This window comes from Panthera pardus, unplaced genomic scaffold (assembly GCF_024362965.1).
Source record: "Panthera pardus isolate Hobbes unplaced genomic scaffold, ASM2436296v1 HiC_scaffold_18, whole genome shotgun sequence".
NCBI lineage: Eukaryota > Metazoa > Chordata > Mammalia > Carnivora > Felidae > Panthera > Panthera pardus.
Window position 1 is genome coordinate 13,520,064 of NW_026526743.1, and position 19,788 is coordinate 13,539,851.

At 46.9% G+C, this 19,788-nt stretch overlaps 1 protein-coding gene and 1 long non-coding RNA gene across 4 annotated transcripts in view; one reads left to right on the forward strand and one right to left on the reverse strand.

Moving 5' to 3' along the window:
• The window catches only part of LOC109257956 (uncharacterized), an 86,477-nt gene that overhangs the window by 58,512 nt on the left and 8,177 nt on the right, over positions 1 to 19,788 (forward strand). The window lies entirely within an intron of this gene.
• Positions 1,486 to 18,350, reverse strand: LOC109257949 (CEA cell adhesion molecule 1). Of its 3 annotated transcripts, none has more exons than XM_019434422.2 (9): positions 18,164 to 18,350; positions 16,947 to 17,306; positions 13,031 to 13,309; positions 12,156 to 12,410; positions 10,661 to 10,939; positions 6,204 to 6,330; positions 5,438 to 5,490; positions 4,688 to 4,719; positions 1,486 to 3,385 (listed from the first exon to the last, which is right to left on the reverse strand). In XM_019434422.2, the coding sequence occupies exons 1-9, from the start codon at positions 18,225 to 18,227 to the stop codon at positions 3,266 to 3,268; spliced, it is 1,569 nt and encodes a 522-aa protein (XP_019289967.2). In that variant the 5' UTR covers positions 18,228 to 18,350; the 3' UTR covers positions 1,486 to 3,265. The 3 variants fall into 3 exon arrangements, 2 of the variants coding, with proteins under 2 accessions (XP_019289967.2, XP_019289968.2); XR_002076145.2 differs by having other exon boundaries at positions 3,347 to 3,385; positions 5,438 to 5,544; XM_019434423.2 differs by lacking the exon at positions 5,438 to 5,490 and having other exon boundaries at positions 3,283 to 3,385.

Here is a 19,788-nt window from a genome sequence, read left to right on the forward strand (position 1 = left end):
TCAGGGTCCCCGTCTTCCCCGGGCTCAGAGTTGTGATGACCAGTGTGGGTAACTCCTCTGTGAGACAAGACAGAAAATTGCCGTTTGGTGTTTGTTTTTAGGCATATCATTGGGAATAAGAATTACTTGTACATATGGGGTAGAGGAGCAGGGTTGGGTAAGGAGACAGATCTAATTGGAATGGAGGGGTTATACTAGAGTTGTGGTAAAGAAAGTAAAAAATATTAGTAAAGAGAAAGAAATCTGAACTTATCTGATAGGCCAGGGTAGGCCACTGTAGATTCTTGAACAGGATAGTGAACCAGTTTTTAGGAAGGTCATGAGGCAATAGTGAGCAAGGAAGATTGCAGTAGAGAGACCGGAGACAAGTCAGGCTATACTTCCACAGAGCTGTCGAGCATCTGGGTTGTTCAGGGTCATGGGAATGGAGCAAACAAGGTATGGAGAGGTGTTAAAGAATCATCAGGCTTTGATGATGTATCGAATCTGGGAAATAAAAGAGCAAGGTCTGAGGAAATGGGGGTGGCGCAGAGAGAGGTGAGTGAGCTGTGGGGTTGGGAGGGGGAGACCCGGTTTAAATGAGGGGTAATTTCATAAGGAGTTCGGATGTTAGTGTCATGAGATCTGGGAAACAGCCCTCTCTAGTAGGGCTAGAGAGACAGATGCAGGAGCCATCTCTGGAGAGGTCCTCGAGGCTGTGGAAGAGGGTGGTGTGGAGGTGGACAGTTGGCGTCCCACGACTAGATCTGGTGTGGGGTGCAACGCACGGGTGGGGGGTGGGAGGAAGAGAATGCCCAAGAAGGAAAAGTTGTCTGTGATGCCTTAGGTGTTGTAGAAAAGTGGGTCTTAGACATTGTAGAAGTGAACAATGTGAGGACAGTGAAAAGTTGTCCAAGGATGGACACTGACTTCATGCTGCCTCTAGAGGTCTTGGGTGCAGAGGGGCCAGGAGAAACCAGATGATGAGGAAAGGGGAGTGCAGCACATGTTTCCATGGCTTGGAAGTGAAGGAAATGAGATAATAGGCTGACACTTAGTGGGATTAGTAAATGAAGGGTATTCAGGTTAGGAGAGTTCTGACCTCCCAAGGGGGCAGAAAGAAAGAACTAGGGACTCTGGAGGTGCCTGTGTGCCCGGGCCTGTGGAGACTCTGTGAGTAAAAGCTGTATTCAGCTGCTTCTGATTCACCGGAGACACCTGTGCAGGAAGTGTTACTTGTCCCTAATAAAGAGGCCGGGAGATCTTTGACTCATGAAATCATCTTCTTACCCAGAAGAAAATAGGCAGTTTCTTCTAGGAAGGTTGAAGCTATGGCCTGTTGTTTCTAGATAGACTCACTTTGTTAGCAGGCATGCAAATGACGTGAGCTAATTTTCTGATCACTAGATCAAATATCTATAGACTTGGGCTTGCTCTGACTCAGCAATTTCTCTTTCTTCCTCCTGTAAAGAAGATATTATCTCAAGCAGTATCAACGGCAGCATGTTTTTGTCTAATTTATAATTTTTATTATAAATATGGAGCAAGTTTCACAAATAATTCAGAAGTGGCCCTAGCCAGGCAAAATTAAATAACACAGAGTAGCATAGATGAGGGGAAGTATAAATAGACTGTGTGAGGGTTAGAAAACCCTTGAAAGAGGTACCTGAGTACAGAGAATTCCCAACTAGCCCTCTTTGAGGGGCATCTTAGACACAGCATGACATCAAGTAATCAATACAGAATAAAAGCCTTTTCTCAACAGCCCCAAAGAGACTCCCGTCTGCTTAGAGGGAGGCTGGATGAGAAGTGCATTGACTCTCCTCCGGCTCTTCTTTTCTGTTCTGCACACTGGGACTTGACCCCATGGGAGAAAACATTTCAGAGGCTGTTCAAGAAGCCTCTGGCCCAGTTATCACCCTCCCCTGTCCTAACTTCTCACAGCCCGGGTTCCCAGGAGCATCAGCACAAGTGCAGCTTTCCAGGGTGTAAACAATGCCAGCAGGGGCTTGAGTGTGTTCCCTTCAGGGCATCCCCACTTGTCAAGGACCAAACGCACCTTAGCAGAGGCCGGGTCTCCTGAGAAAGTGAGTGGGACAGACACCACGCACAGCAGAGACCCCCGTGGAATGGAATGGTGGTTGAAGACTGGCCTGAGATGCTGGGAAACTGAGTTAGACACATCTAGCCACAAAAGAGGCCACAAAAGAGCCCCAGACATAAATGCCTTGAGCAACTCCTGGCCAAGGGGACTTGTGGGTTTTGGCGGCTTCTTTCCCCTAAGGCAGGCAGATTGGCTTATATAGATAAGCTAAGTAAAAATAGCCCCTTTCACATAAACTAGCAGATGCAAAAACTAAAATGGCAGAATGTCTCAGAGAAAAGGGAAAAAAACCCAATATGCCAAATTGGGCATTCTTTAACAATTATTTAAATAATCTCTGAAGGGTGGCTCCTCCGACTCCTCTCCCAAATTCCCAGCTGATTGTCTGTTAAGAGGCGAATGTTCTCTGAAGCTATAAGCCCTCCTTCTGTGAATATTTCCTTGAATAAAGCCCATAAAGTTGTGAAACATATTGCATTTGTGGGGCATTTTCATTAGGAATCGCCTGTGGACCTTGGCAAATAATTTCCCTAATTGCTTCCACTGGGTTCTCTGAAAACAGGCTTGCCAAATGGCTTTGGTGGCATTCTAGTCAAGCAGCAAGGTGTTTAGGCCCTGGTAGACAACTCTGATAGTAGACAAAGGTGGAGAATTTGCCAGTTCAGCCTTAGTTATGTATTTGTTTGCCTGTGTATGGTGGGTTCACACTGGGCTTTGGGGAGATAGAAGCTTTTACTTTTACTTCTTTTCTCTCTTCTTTTCTGGCACATGCATTTCAGTGGATCAGGACATAATTCACAAGGTTACGGCAAATTCAAGTTAGACTCCAATAGGACAGGACTGGGGTGGGAAGGAATGACTGTGCCCTGAATAAGTAAGTTTAAAACAAGTTTAGGTCAGGGAAACTTGGGAGGGGCAAAAGTTCTGGCAACCACCCAAGATCTGCTTTGCCAAATTTCAATGACTAGGAAGGCTGGGTTTCCTAGGAATCCCGGATGTACCTTTTCGTCTATTGACACTGAAGGGAGGGGCTGTAACCAGGCAGCCTGCAGGTGCCTCGGTTAGGGAGTGAAGTGGGGAAAGAGGCTTCGCCCCTTTTCCCTGAGGGGAAAAGGGTCTCCTAGTGATGGGGATGAGGAGCTTGGGAAGGAGTCAGCAGCGCAGAGAGCAGGACAGAAGGTATTACTTCTTTTGGACTTCTGAATAAACTGTTTCTGTGGCTGTTAGGGATGGGGAGGCTGACGCTGATTTCTTTGGTGCCTGGACATTGAAGTTCAGGGAAGAATATGCAACTTCATCAGTCTGAAAGGCATGAACAGTGTGGTCAGTTCAATCAGTGTCATAGGTCAGGCTCTCACCTTGTGTCGTGTGATTGAGCACCACGTGCTATCACCACTTTGAAACCTTTAGTTTTGGAGAAGGGCTTTTATTACCCATTACTACTCTGCTTGCTAACATCCTGTGGAGTGATCATTAGAAGAGGTAGATTATAATATTCATAGTGAGATGCGATGATACAGCAAAGAGAATGGACAAGCTACAAATGCATAAAAGGATATGGATGAATCTCACAAAGCAATTTTGAATGAAAGAAGCTAGACACATACAAGGATATACTATGTTGTTCATTATGTAAGAGCATAAACAGACAAAAGTAATCCAGTGCACTGGAAGTGAGGATAGTGGTTACTCTCTGGAAGAAGTCCAGAGCTGGAGGGTGTTTGGGGGGGTAGCGATGGTTTGTTTCTTGATCTGGGTGCTGCTTGTGTTCAACTCATGAAAATTTACACATGGTTAAAATGCATTTATGATTTAAGCACCTTTTGATATATATGTGTATATTCTACTGAAGGGTTAAGATGAGAAAAATGTGGTAAAATTATTATAAAGTAAAGGAACCAAGACCTCAGACCCACCAGAATGGACACTGTACTTTGTTGGTAAGAGCAGGGTCAGTGGAGGTAGAGGAGGGAGAACGGCTTAGTGCCTTATGCTGGGCATTGTGCTGGGTGCTTTCCATTTGCCATCTCATTTAATTCCTTCAACTTCTCTTTGAAGTAGGCAGCATGCCCATTTTACAGATGACAAAGCCAAGGCTCAAAGAGCTTAAGTTACTTGTCCAGGGTCACAAAGTTACTGAGAGTCAGAGCCAGGATTTAAACAGAGGATGAGGTTAATTCCAAAGTCCACGTTCTGGCAATGAGGTAGACTCAAGGGAATAATTAACCAGTACTCCTTTGTTTGTTACCGTTTTGAGGAAGTTTGACCCAAACTTGATCTCACATTTGTGTTTTCAAGAATAACCCATTCTAGGGGCACCTGGGTAGCTCATTCGTTAAGTGTCCGACTCTTGATTTTGAGTCAGGTCATGATCTCACGTCACGGGTTCGTCAGGCTCTATGCTGACAGCGAGGAGCCTGTTTAGGATTTTCTCTCTCTGCCTCTGTCTTTGCTCCTTCCTTACTTGTGCAGGCAAGTGCACGCACGTGCACACACACTGTCTCTCTCTCTCTCTTAAAAATAAATGAACATTACAAAAAATAACCTATTCTACACGGAGATATTTCCAAGAGAAAATGAGCCAGTGAAACTGGCTGTGCTTACCTTGTTATGTACATTGTCAGAGTGGTCCTGACCTGGGGAAGCAAAGGAAGAGTTACCAATCCATGAAAATGCAAAGCTGATTTATGGCCTTGGAACAGGGGTTGGAAGGTGGAGATGTGTGTGGGGTTCCTAAGCTCTCATGATTTCTAGCTGAAGGAGCTGGCAGGTGGGAGCAGGGTAGGGTAAGGAGGTAGCCTATGATGGCTTGAGGAATTCACTTCCTCAGAGTCTGTGGTCCACACCCAGGGCATTAGTACCAGAGGGGGGGCAAGAATAGAGCCCAGAAGGCCTTAGTCCACTTCTGAAAATTTCTCTCAGTTCACAAGGCCTTGATTTTTTGCCCAGATGCATTTCTCAGCAACAAGCTTCAGTGGCAAGGAGGGATGTCGAGGCCCACAGTACCCAGAGCACCACAAGACAGGGAGAGTCTCACCAAAGGAGAATGCCCACATCCATCATAGAGGCAGGAGGGGGAGGAGTATGGGTGAGGAAATGGCTCCTGGAAACATGTCCATCTTATGCAGGCCTGCCTGGCCCGGGTGGAGTGAGCGTCTCTCCCAGGGCTGTGTCTCAGGGGAATCTTTTGTGGCTAGAAGGGTATGAGGACCTATGCCAACCTAAGGTTGGGAAATGGAAATCCCTTCTAAAAATTCAGAAGGTACTGAGTAGTTCGGGAATCCAGGATTCACTGATGGGGCGGGGCACGTGGTGGAACATGTCAGGTCTCATTGGGTGAGTGGCTTTACTTACTGTGGTTGGAGGCTGAGGATTTGTGCTCTGTGAGATCACGCAGGTCACTTGTCCTAAATAAATATCAGACAGTGTGACTGCTATTCCCAAGCATAGGATCTTTGCTCCTTGAATTAGGAAGGACATCGTCAGCAGGTAATTCCTTGGGGCTCCTCAGTGTTCATTTATACCTGGATTATACTGCCTTCCCTCTTAGGGCCTCTTTCTTGTGTACCCACGGTCTCCTCTAGGCTTACTCCTGTCCTGTTTGCTGGATGTCCACATTTAGGTCCATTCTTTATCAACTGCATATGAGCCTACCTGTACGCTGACACCTTTCCTCTTTTGTAGGTAGATGCTGTTTTCTGTCGCATTTCACTTATTGCCCAAAGAGTGATTTGGCTGTTTGTACCTCTTCTTAGCTTGTCCTCCTGTCCTATCCCTCCCTCCTACTACTGTCAACAGAGCATGTGACTCCCGTTCTGTTCCTCCTTTCATTTTCTCATTTGTTTCCTTCTTGGGCCTTGGCTTCCCTGACTGGGAGACAGAAATATAATGGGATCTGCCCCCTCTAAACAAGATGGGGATGGGAATTACCATGTCCGAGAGAGAGTGGGGGTGCAGGAAGCATGGAGAAGAGATCCACAGGAATTAGTGCCCAGAAGCAGGGGTTTAGAAAGGAGGAGGAGTAGATCCAGGCCCAGAGACAGAGGTGAAGTCTCCTTCCCGCTCCCAAGCATGGCAGTTAGCCTTGGAGAAAACAGAACAATGGGAAGGGCCATCATACCCGCCAGACTTTCTGTTACACAGAAAGTACAGCAGGGCTGCTATGAGAGCAACCCCGACCAGGACTCCGATCACGATGCCGGCAATAGCCCCAGCGGAGAGGCCAGAACTTTGTTGTGTGAAATCATCTGTCAGGGAAAGAAGAGAGAAGAATGAATGAGGGTGACATTATTTGACAATGGGGGTCCCCCAGGGGACAACTCTTAACATGTAGTGGTCTCCACTCGTTCCTTCAAGGAATACATTTTCTGTGGGAAGTTTGCTGTGAGGTGATTAGCTGACTTCATCCGTCATTTTTTTTCCTCTCACTGTATTCTAGGCTGGTGATGAGGCTTGCCTCAATTCCATCCTGGCCTTTCTGCACTCAGATATTTGTGAAGGCTTTGGAAATGTGAGAAAGATTGATTGCTATTTTTGTATAACTTCCCATCTTTTCATGGTCGCACATTTTTCTGTGTTCAGGCGTGGCCCCAGATTCCACCCACTCCTGCTTACTTTCCCTCACAGGCATGTTTCCCCAATAAATAAGTAAATATTTTTCTCAATAAATATAAATAAATAAGTAATCCCACTTTAGCTTCATCTCAGGGTATAAAAACTAACATAACAGGCTTGAAACTTTACACTCAACTCCTTTTTTTCCTTTTCCATGTTCAGTCAGTAACTATGTCCCAATGGCTTTTTTGCATAATGCTTTCCATACCCATATATAGTACTGTTCACATCTGTTTCTTCCTTTTTATTTCTGTTGTCCTTACCAGTCAACTCAAGCCTGTATATAAATGTTAGCTACTGTTATGGGGTACTTACTATGTGCTAGGCTCTGTGGTAAGTACTTTACTATTGACTCATTTGATTCATATAATAACCCTTTCAGATAGACACTATTTCCATTTTGCAGATTAAAAACATTGAGGCTGAGAGTAGTGACTAATTTATCCAAAGTCATATGGCCAGTAAAAGGTGGGTCTGGGATTTGACTTTAGGACTACCTGACTTTGTAGAAACTAATGATAATAGTAGTAATAATGGCAGCTAACACTTATGGAACATTTCCTCTGGGCATAGCATTTTTGCTAAGGGTTTAATTGTTACATTAAATCTTTAAAACAATACCATGAAGCAAGTACTCTTATTACCACTTTCAGTTGAGGAATATTAGGCTCAGAGAAATTAAGAATCTTGTGCAAGAAATTTGTAATTGCAAATACTTACATTAAAAAAAGGAGACCTCAAATCAATAACCTAACTGTACAGTGTAAGAAACTGGAAAAAGAAAAACAAACTAAACCCAAAGCTAGCAGAAGGAAGGGAATAATAAGGATTAGAATGAGGAAAATAAAATAGTGAATAGAAAAACAATAGAGAAAATCTATGAAACCAAAAATTGTTTCTTCAAAAAAGATTAACAAAATTGACAAGCCTTTAACTAGATTGACTTTAAAAAAAAAAAAAGATTTAAATTACTAAAATCAGAATTGAAAGTTGTGGGGAGAAAAGAAAGTACGGGAAATTACTGTCAATTTTATAGAAATAATAAGTATTATAAAATAATAAATATTATAGGTACTATGAATAATTGTATGCCAACAAATTAGATAACCTGGATGAAATGGACAAATTCCTGAAAACACAAAATTGACCAAGATAGAATCATGAAGAAATAGAAGATCTGAATAGATCTATAACTAGTAAGGAGATTGAATTAGTAAAAGCATTCAGCCAAAGATGTTGACATCTTTTCATGATAAAAACCCTCAAACTAGGAATAGAAGGAAACTTTCTCAATATGGTAACGGCCACATATGAAAAACCCACAGCCAACATCTTCCTCAATGGTGAAAGACATTGAGTAAGATGTTTTTCCTTTAAGATTAGGAACAAGACAGGGATGCCTTCTTTTGTCACCTTTATCCAAAATAGCATTGAAAGTCCTAGCCAGAGCAATAGTTAGGCAAAAAAAAAAAAAAAAAGTGTCCAAATTGGAAAGAAATAAAATGATCTTTGTTCACAGAGGACATGAACATAGAAAACACTAAAGATTCCACAAAAAAAAGCTGTTATAACTAATAAACAAATACAGCAAAGTTGCAAGATACTAAATCAACACACAAAAATCAGTTGTATTCCTATACACTAACAATGAATAATCCAAAAAGGATATTAAGATAATTCTATTTACCACAGCATCGAAAAGAATAAAATACTAGAAATTAATTTAACCAAGGAGGTGAGAGACTCATACACTGAAAAACTACAAAACATTGCTGAAAGAAATTAGAGACATAAATAAATGGAAAGACATTTCATGTTCATGGATTGGAAGACTTAATATTATTAAGATGACAGTACTACTCAAAGTGACTACAGATTCAATGCAATCCTTATTAAAAAAATCCCAGTGACATTTTTTTTTGCATAAATAGAAAAATCTATCCTAAAATTCATACGGAATTTCAAAGGACCCCAAATATCCAAAACAATCTTGAGAAAGAACAAAGCTGGAGGACTCATATTTCCCAATTTTCAAGTTACCACAAAGCTTACAAAGCTACAGTAATAAAAACAGTGTGGTACTAGCATAAAGACAAACAAATAGACCAATAATACAGAATAGAAATTTTAGAGATAAACCCTTATATACATGGTCACAGGATTTTTGACAGGAGTGCCAAGACCATTCAATGGAGAAAAGACAGTCTTTTCAGCAAATGGGTGTTGGGAAAACTAGATATCCATGCAAAAGAATTGAACCCCAACTTAATATCATATATGAAAAATTAACTCAAAGACCTAAATGTAAGAGTTAGAACTATAAAAACTCTTAGAAGAAAACACAGGGTGAAACCTTCATGACTTTGGATTTGGCAATGACATCTTGGATATGACACTAAAAGCACACACAACAAAAGAAAAAATAAGTGAACTGGACTTCAATTAAAATTAAAAACTTTCATGCATCAAAGGACACTATCAACAAAGTGAAAAGACAACCCCCTGAGTGGGGGAAGATATTTATAAATCATATAGGCCATAAGGGGTTAATATCCATAATAGAGAACTACAACTCAGTAACAACAAAAAACCTACTCAAAAAATGGGCAGAGGATGGGGCACCTGGGTGGCTCAGTTGGTTGAGTGTCTGACTTCAGCTCAGCTCATGATCTTGTGGTTCATGAGCTCAAGCCCCACATCAGGCTCACTGCTGTCAGCCTGTCAGTGTAAAGCCTCCTTCAGATCCTCTGTCCCCCTCTCTACCCTCCGCCTCCACTTGCGCTCTCCCCAAAAATAAATAAATATTTAAAAAATGGTCAGAGGACTTGAACAGACATTTCTCCAAAGAAGACACCCAGATGGACAACAGGCACATGAAAAGATGCTCAACATCACTCATCATGAGGGAAATACATATCAAAACCACAATGAGGTACCACCTCATGCCCATTAGAATGGCTATTATTTAAAACAAAACAAAACAAAACAAAACAAAACAAAACAAAACAGAAAACAAGTGTTGACAAGGTGTGGAGAAACTGGAACTTCTTTGCATTCTTTGTGAAATGGTGCAGTCACTGTGGAAAATGGTACGGCAGTTCATCAAAAAATTGAACAAGGAATTACCATTTGATGCAGCACCTCCACTTCTGGGTATATATGCCAAAGAAATGAAAGCAGGGATTCGAACAGATATTTGTATACCCATGTTCATAGAAGCATTATTTATAACAGCCAAAAAGTGGAAAAATGCAAAAGTTCACAGGCAGATAAATCATAGACAAAATGTGATACATACATACAAGGGAATATTATTCAGCCTTAAAGAAGGAAAGAAATTCTGATATATACTATAAAACGGATGGACCCTGAAGACATTATGCTAAGTGAAAAAAGCCAGACACACAAAAAACAAATATTGTTATGATTACATTTATACAAGGTACTTAGAATGTCATATTCATAGAGACAGAAAGTAGGATATAGTGGTTACTGGGGTTAAGGTCAGGCATGGGACATTATTGTTTAATGGGAACAGTTTTCACACGGGAAGATAAACAGTTTTGGAAATGGGTAGTAGTAATGGTTGTACAATATGAATGTCCTAATGCCACTGAACTGTATGCTTAAAATTGTTAAATGGTAAACCTTACGTATATTTTGCCACACACACACACACACACACACACACACACACACACAAATGGTAACAGAGGGGAAAAAAGAATCTTGTGCAAGGTCACAAGAGTAAATGCCAGACCCAGGATAAGAAACTAAGTATATTTGATTCAGACACTTAGCTTTTAACCACTTTGCCATTCTGTTTACTGAAATGGTCTCGTGATTGCTATTCTGCCCCCTGTGACGTCTATCCATTTTGCACATCATTGGTGAGGATTCTTCCCAGGAAGATGTAACACGGTGTTACTTACATTCACCTTACGGATGTAAGGTGTCACTTACATTCCACATTCAGCTTGACGGGGTCACTTTTGCTGGAACTGACTGGGTTGGAGACCTCACACTGATAATCCCCGGCATCTTCCCTCCTGACAGGGTCTACGGTGAGGGTGCTGTTGTCCGGGGACAGCTTCATCCTCTCCGTGAGCTTTAGACTCTGGTTATTGAAGAACCACCAGATGGAGACCCCTGTGTTATTTGTAGAGCAGGTCAGGACCACAGAGTCCTTATGTTCTGTGGCTGTGGTGTTGCTGATGTTGATGGAGGGCTGGGACACTGGCTCTGTGGAGAAACAGAGGAGGTGACAGAATGAGAGGGGGCCTGGGGCCATGCTCCTTCTTCCAAGATCTTGGCCACTCCGAGGGCCCCACTGGGCTCTGTAAAGGTGCCCCAGAGGATGGCCCTGATGTCTGCAGAAGAATGAGTATCTTTGTTCAGGTGGTGATCTATAAGGAGGGGGCTGTGCCTCCCCGTCTGACCTTCAGGTCCCCCTCTGGCCCTCAGTCATCTGTCTGGTCTGCCTGGACATCAGCACCTCACACCTCTTAGCCCATGTCCAGCATCCCCATCAGCAGGTGGAATTTTTTACCCAGTGGCTTTTGTGTGACCCTTTCCTAGAGTTTTCTGAAAAGATCAGGCACCTTTTTTAGTATGGGAGCTTTACATAGAAAGGGAAGATACTTCCCTTTTGTTAAATAATTAATTAGAAAATGAGAACAGCCTAGCCAGTCTTTGTGAGCTTAGGACCTGGAAAAGGTCCAACCTAAAGGATTTCTCAGTCTGAATAAGATTTTTACTTCCTGGCCTGTGGATTGAATATTACAGGGAGGAGACGTTTAGAGTAATGGTTACATTTTAACAAAAGGCTGGTACTCTTAGCTGTATGTATAAATATCTACTTTTGCACTGTTCCTTCTGTCCCGTGTAGGGACTTCATCCACCTACTTTTCAATTATGCACCATTATTCACTGTCCTCCTTTGGTGTATCATACGTGCTGGTGTCACACAGTGTTATATAGCTGGTAGACTTCAGAACCAGGACACAGCCCAGAGGCGTCTGCTCCAAGGCTCGCTCTGTCTCATTTCCCTGCAGCCTCCCCTGAGGGAGGTTCTGGAGCAATTGGTGGCACAGTTTGGCCAGACTGCAGAGAGGCTTCTCATGTACCTACCTTCTCCTGTCCCACCACAGATGACATTACAGCAGAGTCGGTCATTGGACGAGCCAGTAGCAAAAAGAACCCTCCTTCTCCCTCTGTAAAGCCCCCTCCACTACATGGGGCTGAGAGAACCCTATTCCCACATACCAGGCTGGACTCAAAATCTGCCATGAGAAACCAGAGAGCAAGGGGAGGAAGCATCTGCAGACGTGATGGGGAGAGTTCAGGGACAGATCTGTGTCACAAGCAAATGCAAATTAACTTCTTCTAGGCTCTTTTCTGAAAACCAGACAGATCTCCACCACAGTGCTTGATGCAAATGCTCCAGGGATCCACTTACCAGAGACTGTGATAGTCTTGACTGTGGTCTTACTGAGGCGAGTGCCAGGGTTATAGACGAGGCAGGTATAGGATCCACTATCATTCACAGTGATGTTAGGGATAAAGAGCTCCTGTGAGGATGGCTGGGGGCTCCCATTGATAAGCCAAGAATACTGTGCAGGCGGGTTAGAGGCTGAGTGGCAGGAGAGACTGAGGTTTGCCCCTGGAAGGTAATAGGAGTCTGAGGGGGAAATGGTGGGGGCATCCGGGCCATCTGGAGCAAACAGAATAAAGCCACATGTGATGTAATCCAAGGGAAGGGGAAGATCCTGGTCTGTATAATGTCCACAGTATCCCTCTGAGCTAGGTCATAACCCTGTTTTAGAAGGTCCCAACCAGGGCACCTGGGTGGCTCAGTCAGTTAAGCATCCTACTCTTGGTTTCAGCTCAGGTCATGATCTCATGATTTGTGGGATGGAGCCCCATGTCAGGGCTCCGTGCTGTTAGGGTGGGCCTGCTTGGGATTCTCTCTCCTTCTCCCTCTGACCCTACCTCACTAATGCTCATGTACTCTCTCTAAAAATAAATAAAAATCTAAAAATAAATAAATAGTCCCAACCATAAGCCCCCTGTGTTCACTGAGCCTGAGTCTGAGATATTAACTTGTTTCCCCCTCATAGGCTATCAACCCTCCCAGGGAGGAGCAGCCTGTTCCCTCCTAGCCTTGGCTTAGGCTGGGCCTTCCCAGGTTTACCTGAGATAAGAAGCCATGGCCAGCCTGGGTGTCTAGGTGAGAGTCAGGTACTCAGACCCCAGAAGGACAGATGTGGCCTGACTCTGGCAGCGTGGATTTGGGCTGGCAGCCTGGGCCAGGTAGGAATACAAGTTACTCACAGAGAACATTCAGGGTGAATGGGTCACTATGACCGGCACTGACTGGGTTCCAGGTTTCACACTCATAAGGTCCTGTGTCATTCCTTGTGACACCATGTAAAGTGAGAGTCCTGTTGTCCAGGGACAGCTCCAGCCTGGCGCTGTCCGGGAGGCTCTTACTGTTTACTGACCACAGGTAGCTTGTGTTCTGAGTCTGAGGTTCACACGTTAATACTACAGAGTCCACGTTCTCCACGGGGTCCGAGTTGTTGCTTGTGATGTTGGGTTTGGGTAACTCCGCTGTGTAGACAACAGAGAGAACATTGCCCTGTGTGGTACCTGTGATTCCTCCAAAGGCATCTTCAATCAGAGCTGCCTTCTCTCATCTGTCTGCCAACCCGAGTCCTTAAGAATAAAGCAGATCTGTGTATCTCAAGACAAATGCAAGAAGATGTGAGGGCTCAGAGAACATAGGGCCCCTGCTCTCTGTCTGAGAGCAAGGACAGACTTTCTCAGGGTTTGGTTGTGGAAGACACAGGATAGGGAGTCAGAGACCACCCCACATCTCTCCTGGTTCTTCCCTAACCAGTGGACTGTCTGACCAACCTCAGAGGCCTCACCTGGAAAGTACAGGTACTGAGGCCCTTTCTACTGCACAGACCCACACCAACCAACGTACGTGTGTTTTCCCCAAGGCCGTGCTTTCCACGGTTATCCTGGAGATGGGTAATTATGGGCCTTCCCAGAATTTGAAACCCTGGAGAACACTGGGCAGCATGGCCTGGAACAGGGTATTTGAGAAGAGTAACACCCAGGGACACCAGGGGCAAGCCTGAAGGTCAGCCCAGTACTCAGGCTGCAGGGCCACAAAGTTAGGCAGTCCTGCTGAAGTGCTCCATGGTGACTGGCATGAGACAGTGACTTCACACAGGGTAGAGCAGAGTCAAGACTAGAAATGACCCAGAAAAGAGTAAGGGGGGACAGGCAGGACCTGGCTGGCTTTGGCAGAGAACTATGTGCTCTGCCCTCGGTCTTTAAAGTCTTTTTTTCCCACTGCAGAGGGCAGTGAGGACCATATTGGTCTTTCCTGAAATATAAGTGGATGTTTTCGAATGCAGAAGGGGTGAATGGTAGGAGATGGTGGGGTGGAGGTGGGGGTATTTGGCCCCATGGACCATTTGTAAACACAGTTATGAGATGGAAAATTGAGACGTTAAATTGTTTTCATATATGAAAATCACTGTTAATACCCGAAAAATCTAAGACCAGTTTCTCTAGGAATATCTCTCTAGAGAGCACTGTACGTTGTAGACCAAGTTCTGCAGTCAGTCAGGGTCGCATCATGATCAAAGGAAGATGTTCTAGTGGGTTCGAAATCAGTGACTCCCTGGGTAGAGAAAAATATGTGAGTCCTGGTAAGAAACAGAATTGATTGGGGGACAGTCTGCGGTGTCTCTCTTATATAAAGGGAGGGATGATACGAAACTAGTAGAAATGATATGTGTTACATTAGTAAATTTAGGAAAGAGGTCCTTGCCACCAATTTCTATGGACAGTCAGGCAAAATGGAAAGAAACCCATACTTGCATGTGGCTTTCTTTTGATCTCAGGAAACATAAGTTTGATCAAATTTATCCAAATTGGGCAGCATCCAAGTGAAAGGACAGTGACTGGTAGGTCTCACTGTGTGAGAGGGTCCCACCCTATGGTAAAAGTGTCACGTGAGCACCCAGGTGCATGTGAAATAGGCAGTAAACTAGTCAGATGGCACAGGGTCTGGCCAGCCCCACCTGGGAAGAAGCACTGGGAGGAACGGGAGCCTCACCAGGATGAAGATGTGAGTCAGGAGTAAAGAGTGTGAAATGAGCCCATGAGCTGGGGACTGCAGACCTGCCCTTCTGTCTTTGACTTCCTGGTTGAGTCATGTAGAAGAAAGTAGATCAAGGGGTCACACGTCCCTGACATGTGGTGTGTTCCACTTGTTGGCATCATGGAGAGAAAGAGACCTGGATGAGGGAACGGTGAAAGCTCGTTTCTCCTGGCGACCAGGCTGCTGTTCTGACTGATTTCTGCATCCTTTACTGTTGCCTGGGAGGGTGGGCCTGGCCACAGGTGTTAGCAGAAGAATCCAGGGAAGGCTTAAGAGTAAAGGAAGTTATGCAGATCAGGGGGAGTCCCAGCTGAAAGGAGGAAGAGGAAGAAGATGAGGGACATAGAAGGAACAGAGAACCAGAAATATCCAAGGCTGTGAGCAGTGGGGGTTACCAGTGACTTCAAAGATTCCAGGCACTGAGAGCCCACAGATGACCCAGGGGCATGACCAGCGCATCCCTGCAAACACTCCCATGGCTGAGCAACACCACAGACTCTTCTCTGGGAGTGGCCCGGGGGGCTGGTGGTCAGAGGGATGGAACATGGGTCTCAGCCCCTAGAGGGACAGGGAATGGAAGTGTCCAGAACCTCCTAGGACTCTGCATCCAGGCTCCAGACTCTGAAGAGACTAATAATCATTCCTTCCTTCCTTCCTTCTTTCCTTTCTTCCTTCCTTCCTTCCTTCCTTCCTTCCTTCCTTCCTTCCTTCCTTCCTTCATGAAACAGCAATGGAGTTCTTCGGCCTGTACCAATTAGGGGTATACGTAGAAGGAGAAGGCAGTGTCCTTTCCCTCACACTCCAATGGGAGTGACATCAACATAACAGGAAACAAATAAGTGATTCCAAGTCTAAAGTAGGGAGCTGTAGATTGGCCACCTGAGCACTGACTCTGATTGTTGATGAAGGTAATTTAGTTCTTGAGTAACAACAGATTAATTCCTCATTTGCTCTCACTTCCCAGACCAGAAAATCTACTTTGAGCTGTGGATCCCTAAGAAAGGTCTGATCCAATAGCTGGCCTCAGGGTCCACAGATGCCTGACAAGGCCCCCTGGGTGGAGGAGAAGTCCAGGCTGTGGGTGCAGACAGACCTCATAGGATTGTGATCTGCCTGCCGCTCATGGTCTGTGTGACTCTGATTCAAGGTCTGCATCACCCCATGCCTCAGTTTCCCCTCAATAAAGTCAAGTAAATGGTCTCAGGCTTACCATGTTGTCTGTAATTAACCTTAAATATTTCACACTTACCTGGCCTAAGGCTTGGTATAGAGGAGCTTCCCAAATAAACATCTATTATTATTTGCCTTCATGAGAGACAGCTCCTGGGCCTGATCCCTGGTGCAGGAGGAGCACCCAGGAGCATCTTCTCTCCTCTGTTCCTCCCTGGGGGTGCTGACCTTCCTCTGGAGTCTCCTACAGCTCCAGGGCAGTCAGATAATGGCCTAGGGACCTTGCCTACCTCTGTTCTCCACCCCAGCTCTCAGGTGAAAGACCAGGCTCTGCCCCTCCCCAGATGTGGCTCTTGGCACTGAGCCCTGGCTGGTGACCAGCTCAGGAACCTCAGGACTCAGGCAGCAGGAGATCATTGCTCCCAGTCAGCCCTGCCAAGAAGCCAAAACCCAACCCTGGCACGGACTCCCCATGATCATTGCAATCAGGAGCCCTGAGACAGGGGTCTGGGCAGGGGCTTTCTGAGCTGAGCTTCTCTATGAGGAACCCAGGAGGCCCCTCAGGCCCGGCCCGGATTGAGCCCTGCAGGGTCTTTCTCAGAGGCATGATCACAGGGAGAAGCCCAAGGAGTTGGACTGAATCAGTCTGCCTCTGCTGAGTTACTCCCGTCAGACTGGTCCTTCTTTTTGCAGTGAATGTCTGCTAGGGGTGGAATCCAGGAAGGAATTCCGATCTTATGAAGTTTGTGTCCACTGTGTGTGTCCTGCACTAAATGCTCAAACCCCACATGGGACACAGTGCAGAAGGGAAGGGAGGCACAGTCCAGGCCTGTCAATCCTGTGTGTACGAAGTAGAATTCACTCCACCCGACATCAGAGGTGACAGGAATTACTCACGATATACACGGAGCTGTCCAGTTACTCTTTCAACTTGAACATTCCTCTTTATGATTTGTAGGGTGTAGTATCCTGTGTCCTCCAGGCTGATGTTCTGGAACAGCAGGGATCCGTTGTGATATAACGTCTCTCTGCCGCTGTGTGCAAATCCTGGGGTAATTTCTTGTGAGTCTGCTGCATATGATACAATTTCCCTACGGGGATTTATAGTTGTCCCTTTGAACCAGCCAAAGCCTAGGAGATTGGCAGTCAGATTGTGGACACGCAGAAGAACGTCCTTCCCTTCGGCAGCATTGGGCGGCACCGATTCAACAGTGACTTGGGCAGTGGTGGGAGGGTTCCAGAAGGTTAGGAGTGAGACTAGGAGGGAAGAGAGAAGACCTGGATCAATATTTGGCCTGTGTATTGGGACGGAAAGATGTGGCCCTGGAGACTGAGCAGGTCCTAATCGCTCAGCCTTGGGGGCAGGGGTGAGCGTGTGTGTGTGTGTGTCTGTGTGTGTGTGTGTGTGTGTGTGTGTGTGTGTGTGTGTCCTACTGGTCAAGGTCAGCGGCACAACCGGCATGGCTTCAGTGCTTCTGAACTTGTGATTTCCTCTGTTTCCAGTACTCTCCCTCAGATGTCTGTGGGCTCACTCCCTCACTGCCCTCAGGTACCTGCTCACACTCAGGGGGTCCTTGGGAGAGGCCTGCCCACACCACCTCCTCTAAAGACCCTCTGTCTTCACATTCTGACCTTTCCCTGCTCTGTTCCCTTCATGGCCTGTCAATGCCCGACCTCCCATTCTGTGTCTTTGCTCGTCTGTCTTTCTCCCCAGAGAAGTGTGCTCAGGGAGGGCAGGGACTCTGATCTGTGTTGTGCCCCAGTGGTGGGGCCGGCTGCAAATACCTGTGGATGAATGAATGAGTGTTCCCAGGGCCCAGCATTGATCTGTTAATATCTCAGGTTGGTGGGAGGGGCAGCGTTTAGGGTCCCTGGTTGCTCACATCGTTTCCAAAATTCAATCCTCAGTGATGAGTAACTTGGGACACAACACGTCGTCACTTGCTCGCCTCTTCCAGATCATGAGATTTTCCTGTTGCTGAGCCGGGAACCCCCTGTCCTGCCCTGCCCTGCCCTGTTCCCATGTCCCCTCTCGGCGCCCCATCCTCCCCTGGGAGACCGCAGCCAGTCTCTCTCTTCCTTTCACCCTTAACCCAGGGGATTGTCCCTCTCACCTGCCAGCAGGAGCTCCTGCCAAGGAACACGCCCTCCTCGGGGAAGGGCCGAGGGGGGCTCCATGCCTCCTGCTGCCTGCTCTGTCCTTCCCTCTGTGAGGAGAGCTTCGGCTCCAGAAATGCTCAGGAGCACCGCTGTCACGACAAGTTGGCTCTGTGGTCCTTCCTCCCTCTGTGCTGAGCCGCCTCTGGGGGCAGGAGCGCTTGGCCCGGTCACGTGGGCAGGGGCGGGGTCTCTGCCAGGTCCCTCCCCCTCCCCTCTCCTCCCTTCCCCTCACTCCTGCCCTCATGGTCTCCTTCCCCTTTCATTTCGTCTACGTTTGGGTTCCCTGCGAACTGCTGAGGCCTCTCCCTCTTCAGCTAGGATTTCCCACCATATGCGAGTGCGCACACAATGCCCTTGTGTGGACAAGCACAAGCCTGTGGCCTTGGTGTCCTGGGCGCTCCCCACAGCTCAGGGTCGGGGCGCACAGTCAGCCCCCTGCAGCCCTCTCTCCTCCCCATGTGGCTTTTCTCTTCAGAGCAGGAGCCCGAGGGGCTACCCCAGGAACTCTCCTCACAGGGATGGTACCCCCACCGGGCATCGGAATCACCTGTGGAACTTTCTAAAGATCGCGAATGCCCTGGTGACTCCTAGAAATGCTGCTTCAGCAGATGGCCAGCCAGGCTGAGACCCCAGGATGTGGGAGTGGGGCCACCTCCTTCTTTCCTGCACCCACAGAGGGTCTGCAGATCCTGTAAAATGTGCATTCTGACTCAGCAGTGTGGTGTGGACCTGAGAGTCCGCATCTAACAAGCTCTCAGGTGATGTTGGTTGTCCTGGGCCAGGCACACGTTGAATAGCCAGGCTGACGGGGACCTGGTTCTCTCAGAGGACGAGCCTCCTCCCTACTCCGAGTTGGCCTCTGCTGAGTCCTGGCCTCGAGTCTGTCAGCACCGCACACAGAGCCCCAGAGGCCCCAAACCCAGGGGATTCTTTCCATCTGTATCAGAGAAGCCCAGCGGGGCATGGGGTCCCCCCAGTGTTCTCAAATGCTCTGGGGAAGTTGCATTGACTCCTGGCAGCAAGGTCACAGTAATGCTCTGAGGGTGAGAAGAGGGCAAGCAGGGTGAGGGATGCTTGCCAGATGACTGGTGAGGGACCCACTCTCCATCCCTGGGTGTCCCCAGCCCGGCCTCTGTTTCCAGGGACCGAGACCCGGGACCAAGTGTCTCAGGAGCTCAGGTTCCAGGTGTGCAGGCAGTGTCCTGTGTGTCCCGGGAAGAGAAGAGGTGGGGGGAGGTCCAGTGGCGGGAGGTTCCCTGATCCTCGAGGGAAGATCGTAAGGAGACCCTTCCTCTATGTGTCTGCTGGCTGCACTGTGGCCGAGAGGCTGACCATGTGCTCCTGAGCGTCCTGGGCAGCCCGTGTGCTCTGCCTGAGGGACTTTCCTGTGGTCACCCTGTCTCCCCCGTGGCTGGTGCCAGGCAAGGAGTGGGGGCTGCACAGGGACCCCTGACAGATCAGGGTGCTCCTCGGCCCCACTCATCCTAGTGGGCAGGACAGAACAGCCACATGGGAGGGACTCAGAAGGGTCTCTTGGAGAAAGAGAAATCAGGCTCCTCTACCTCCTTAGGCAAACAAA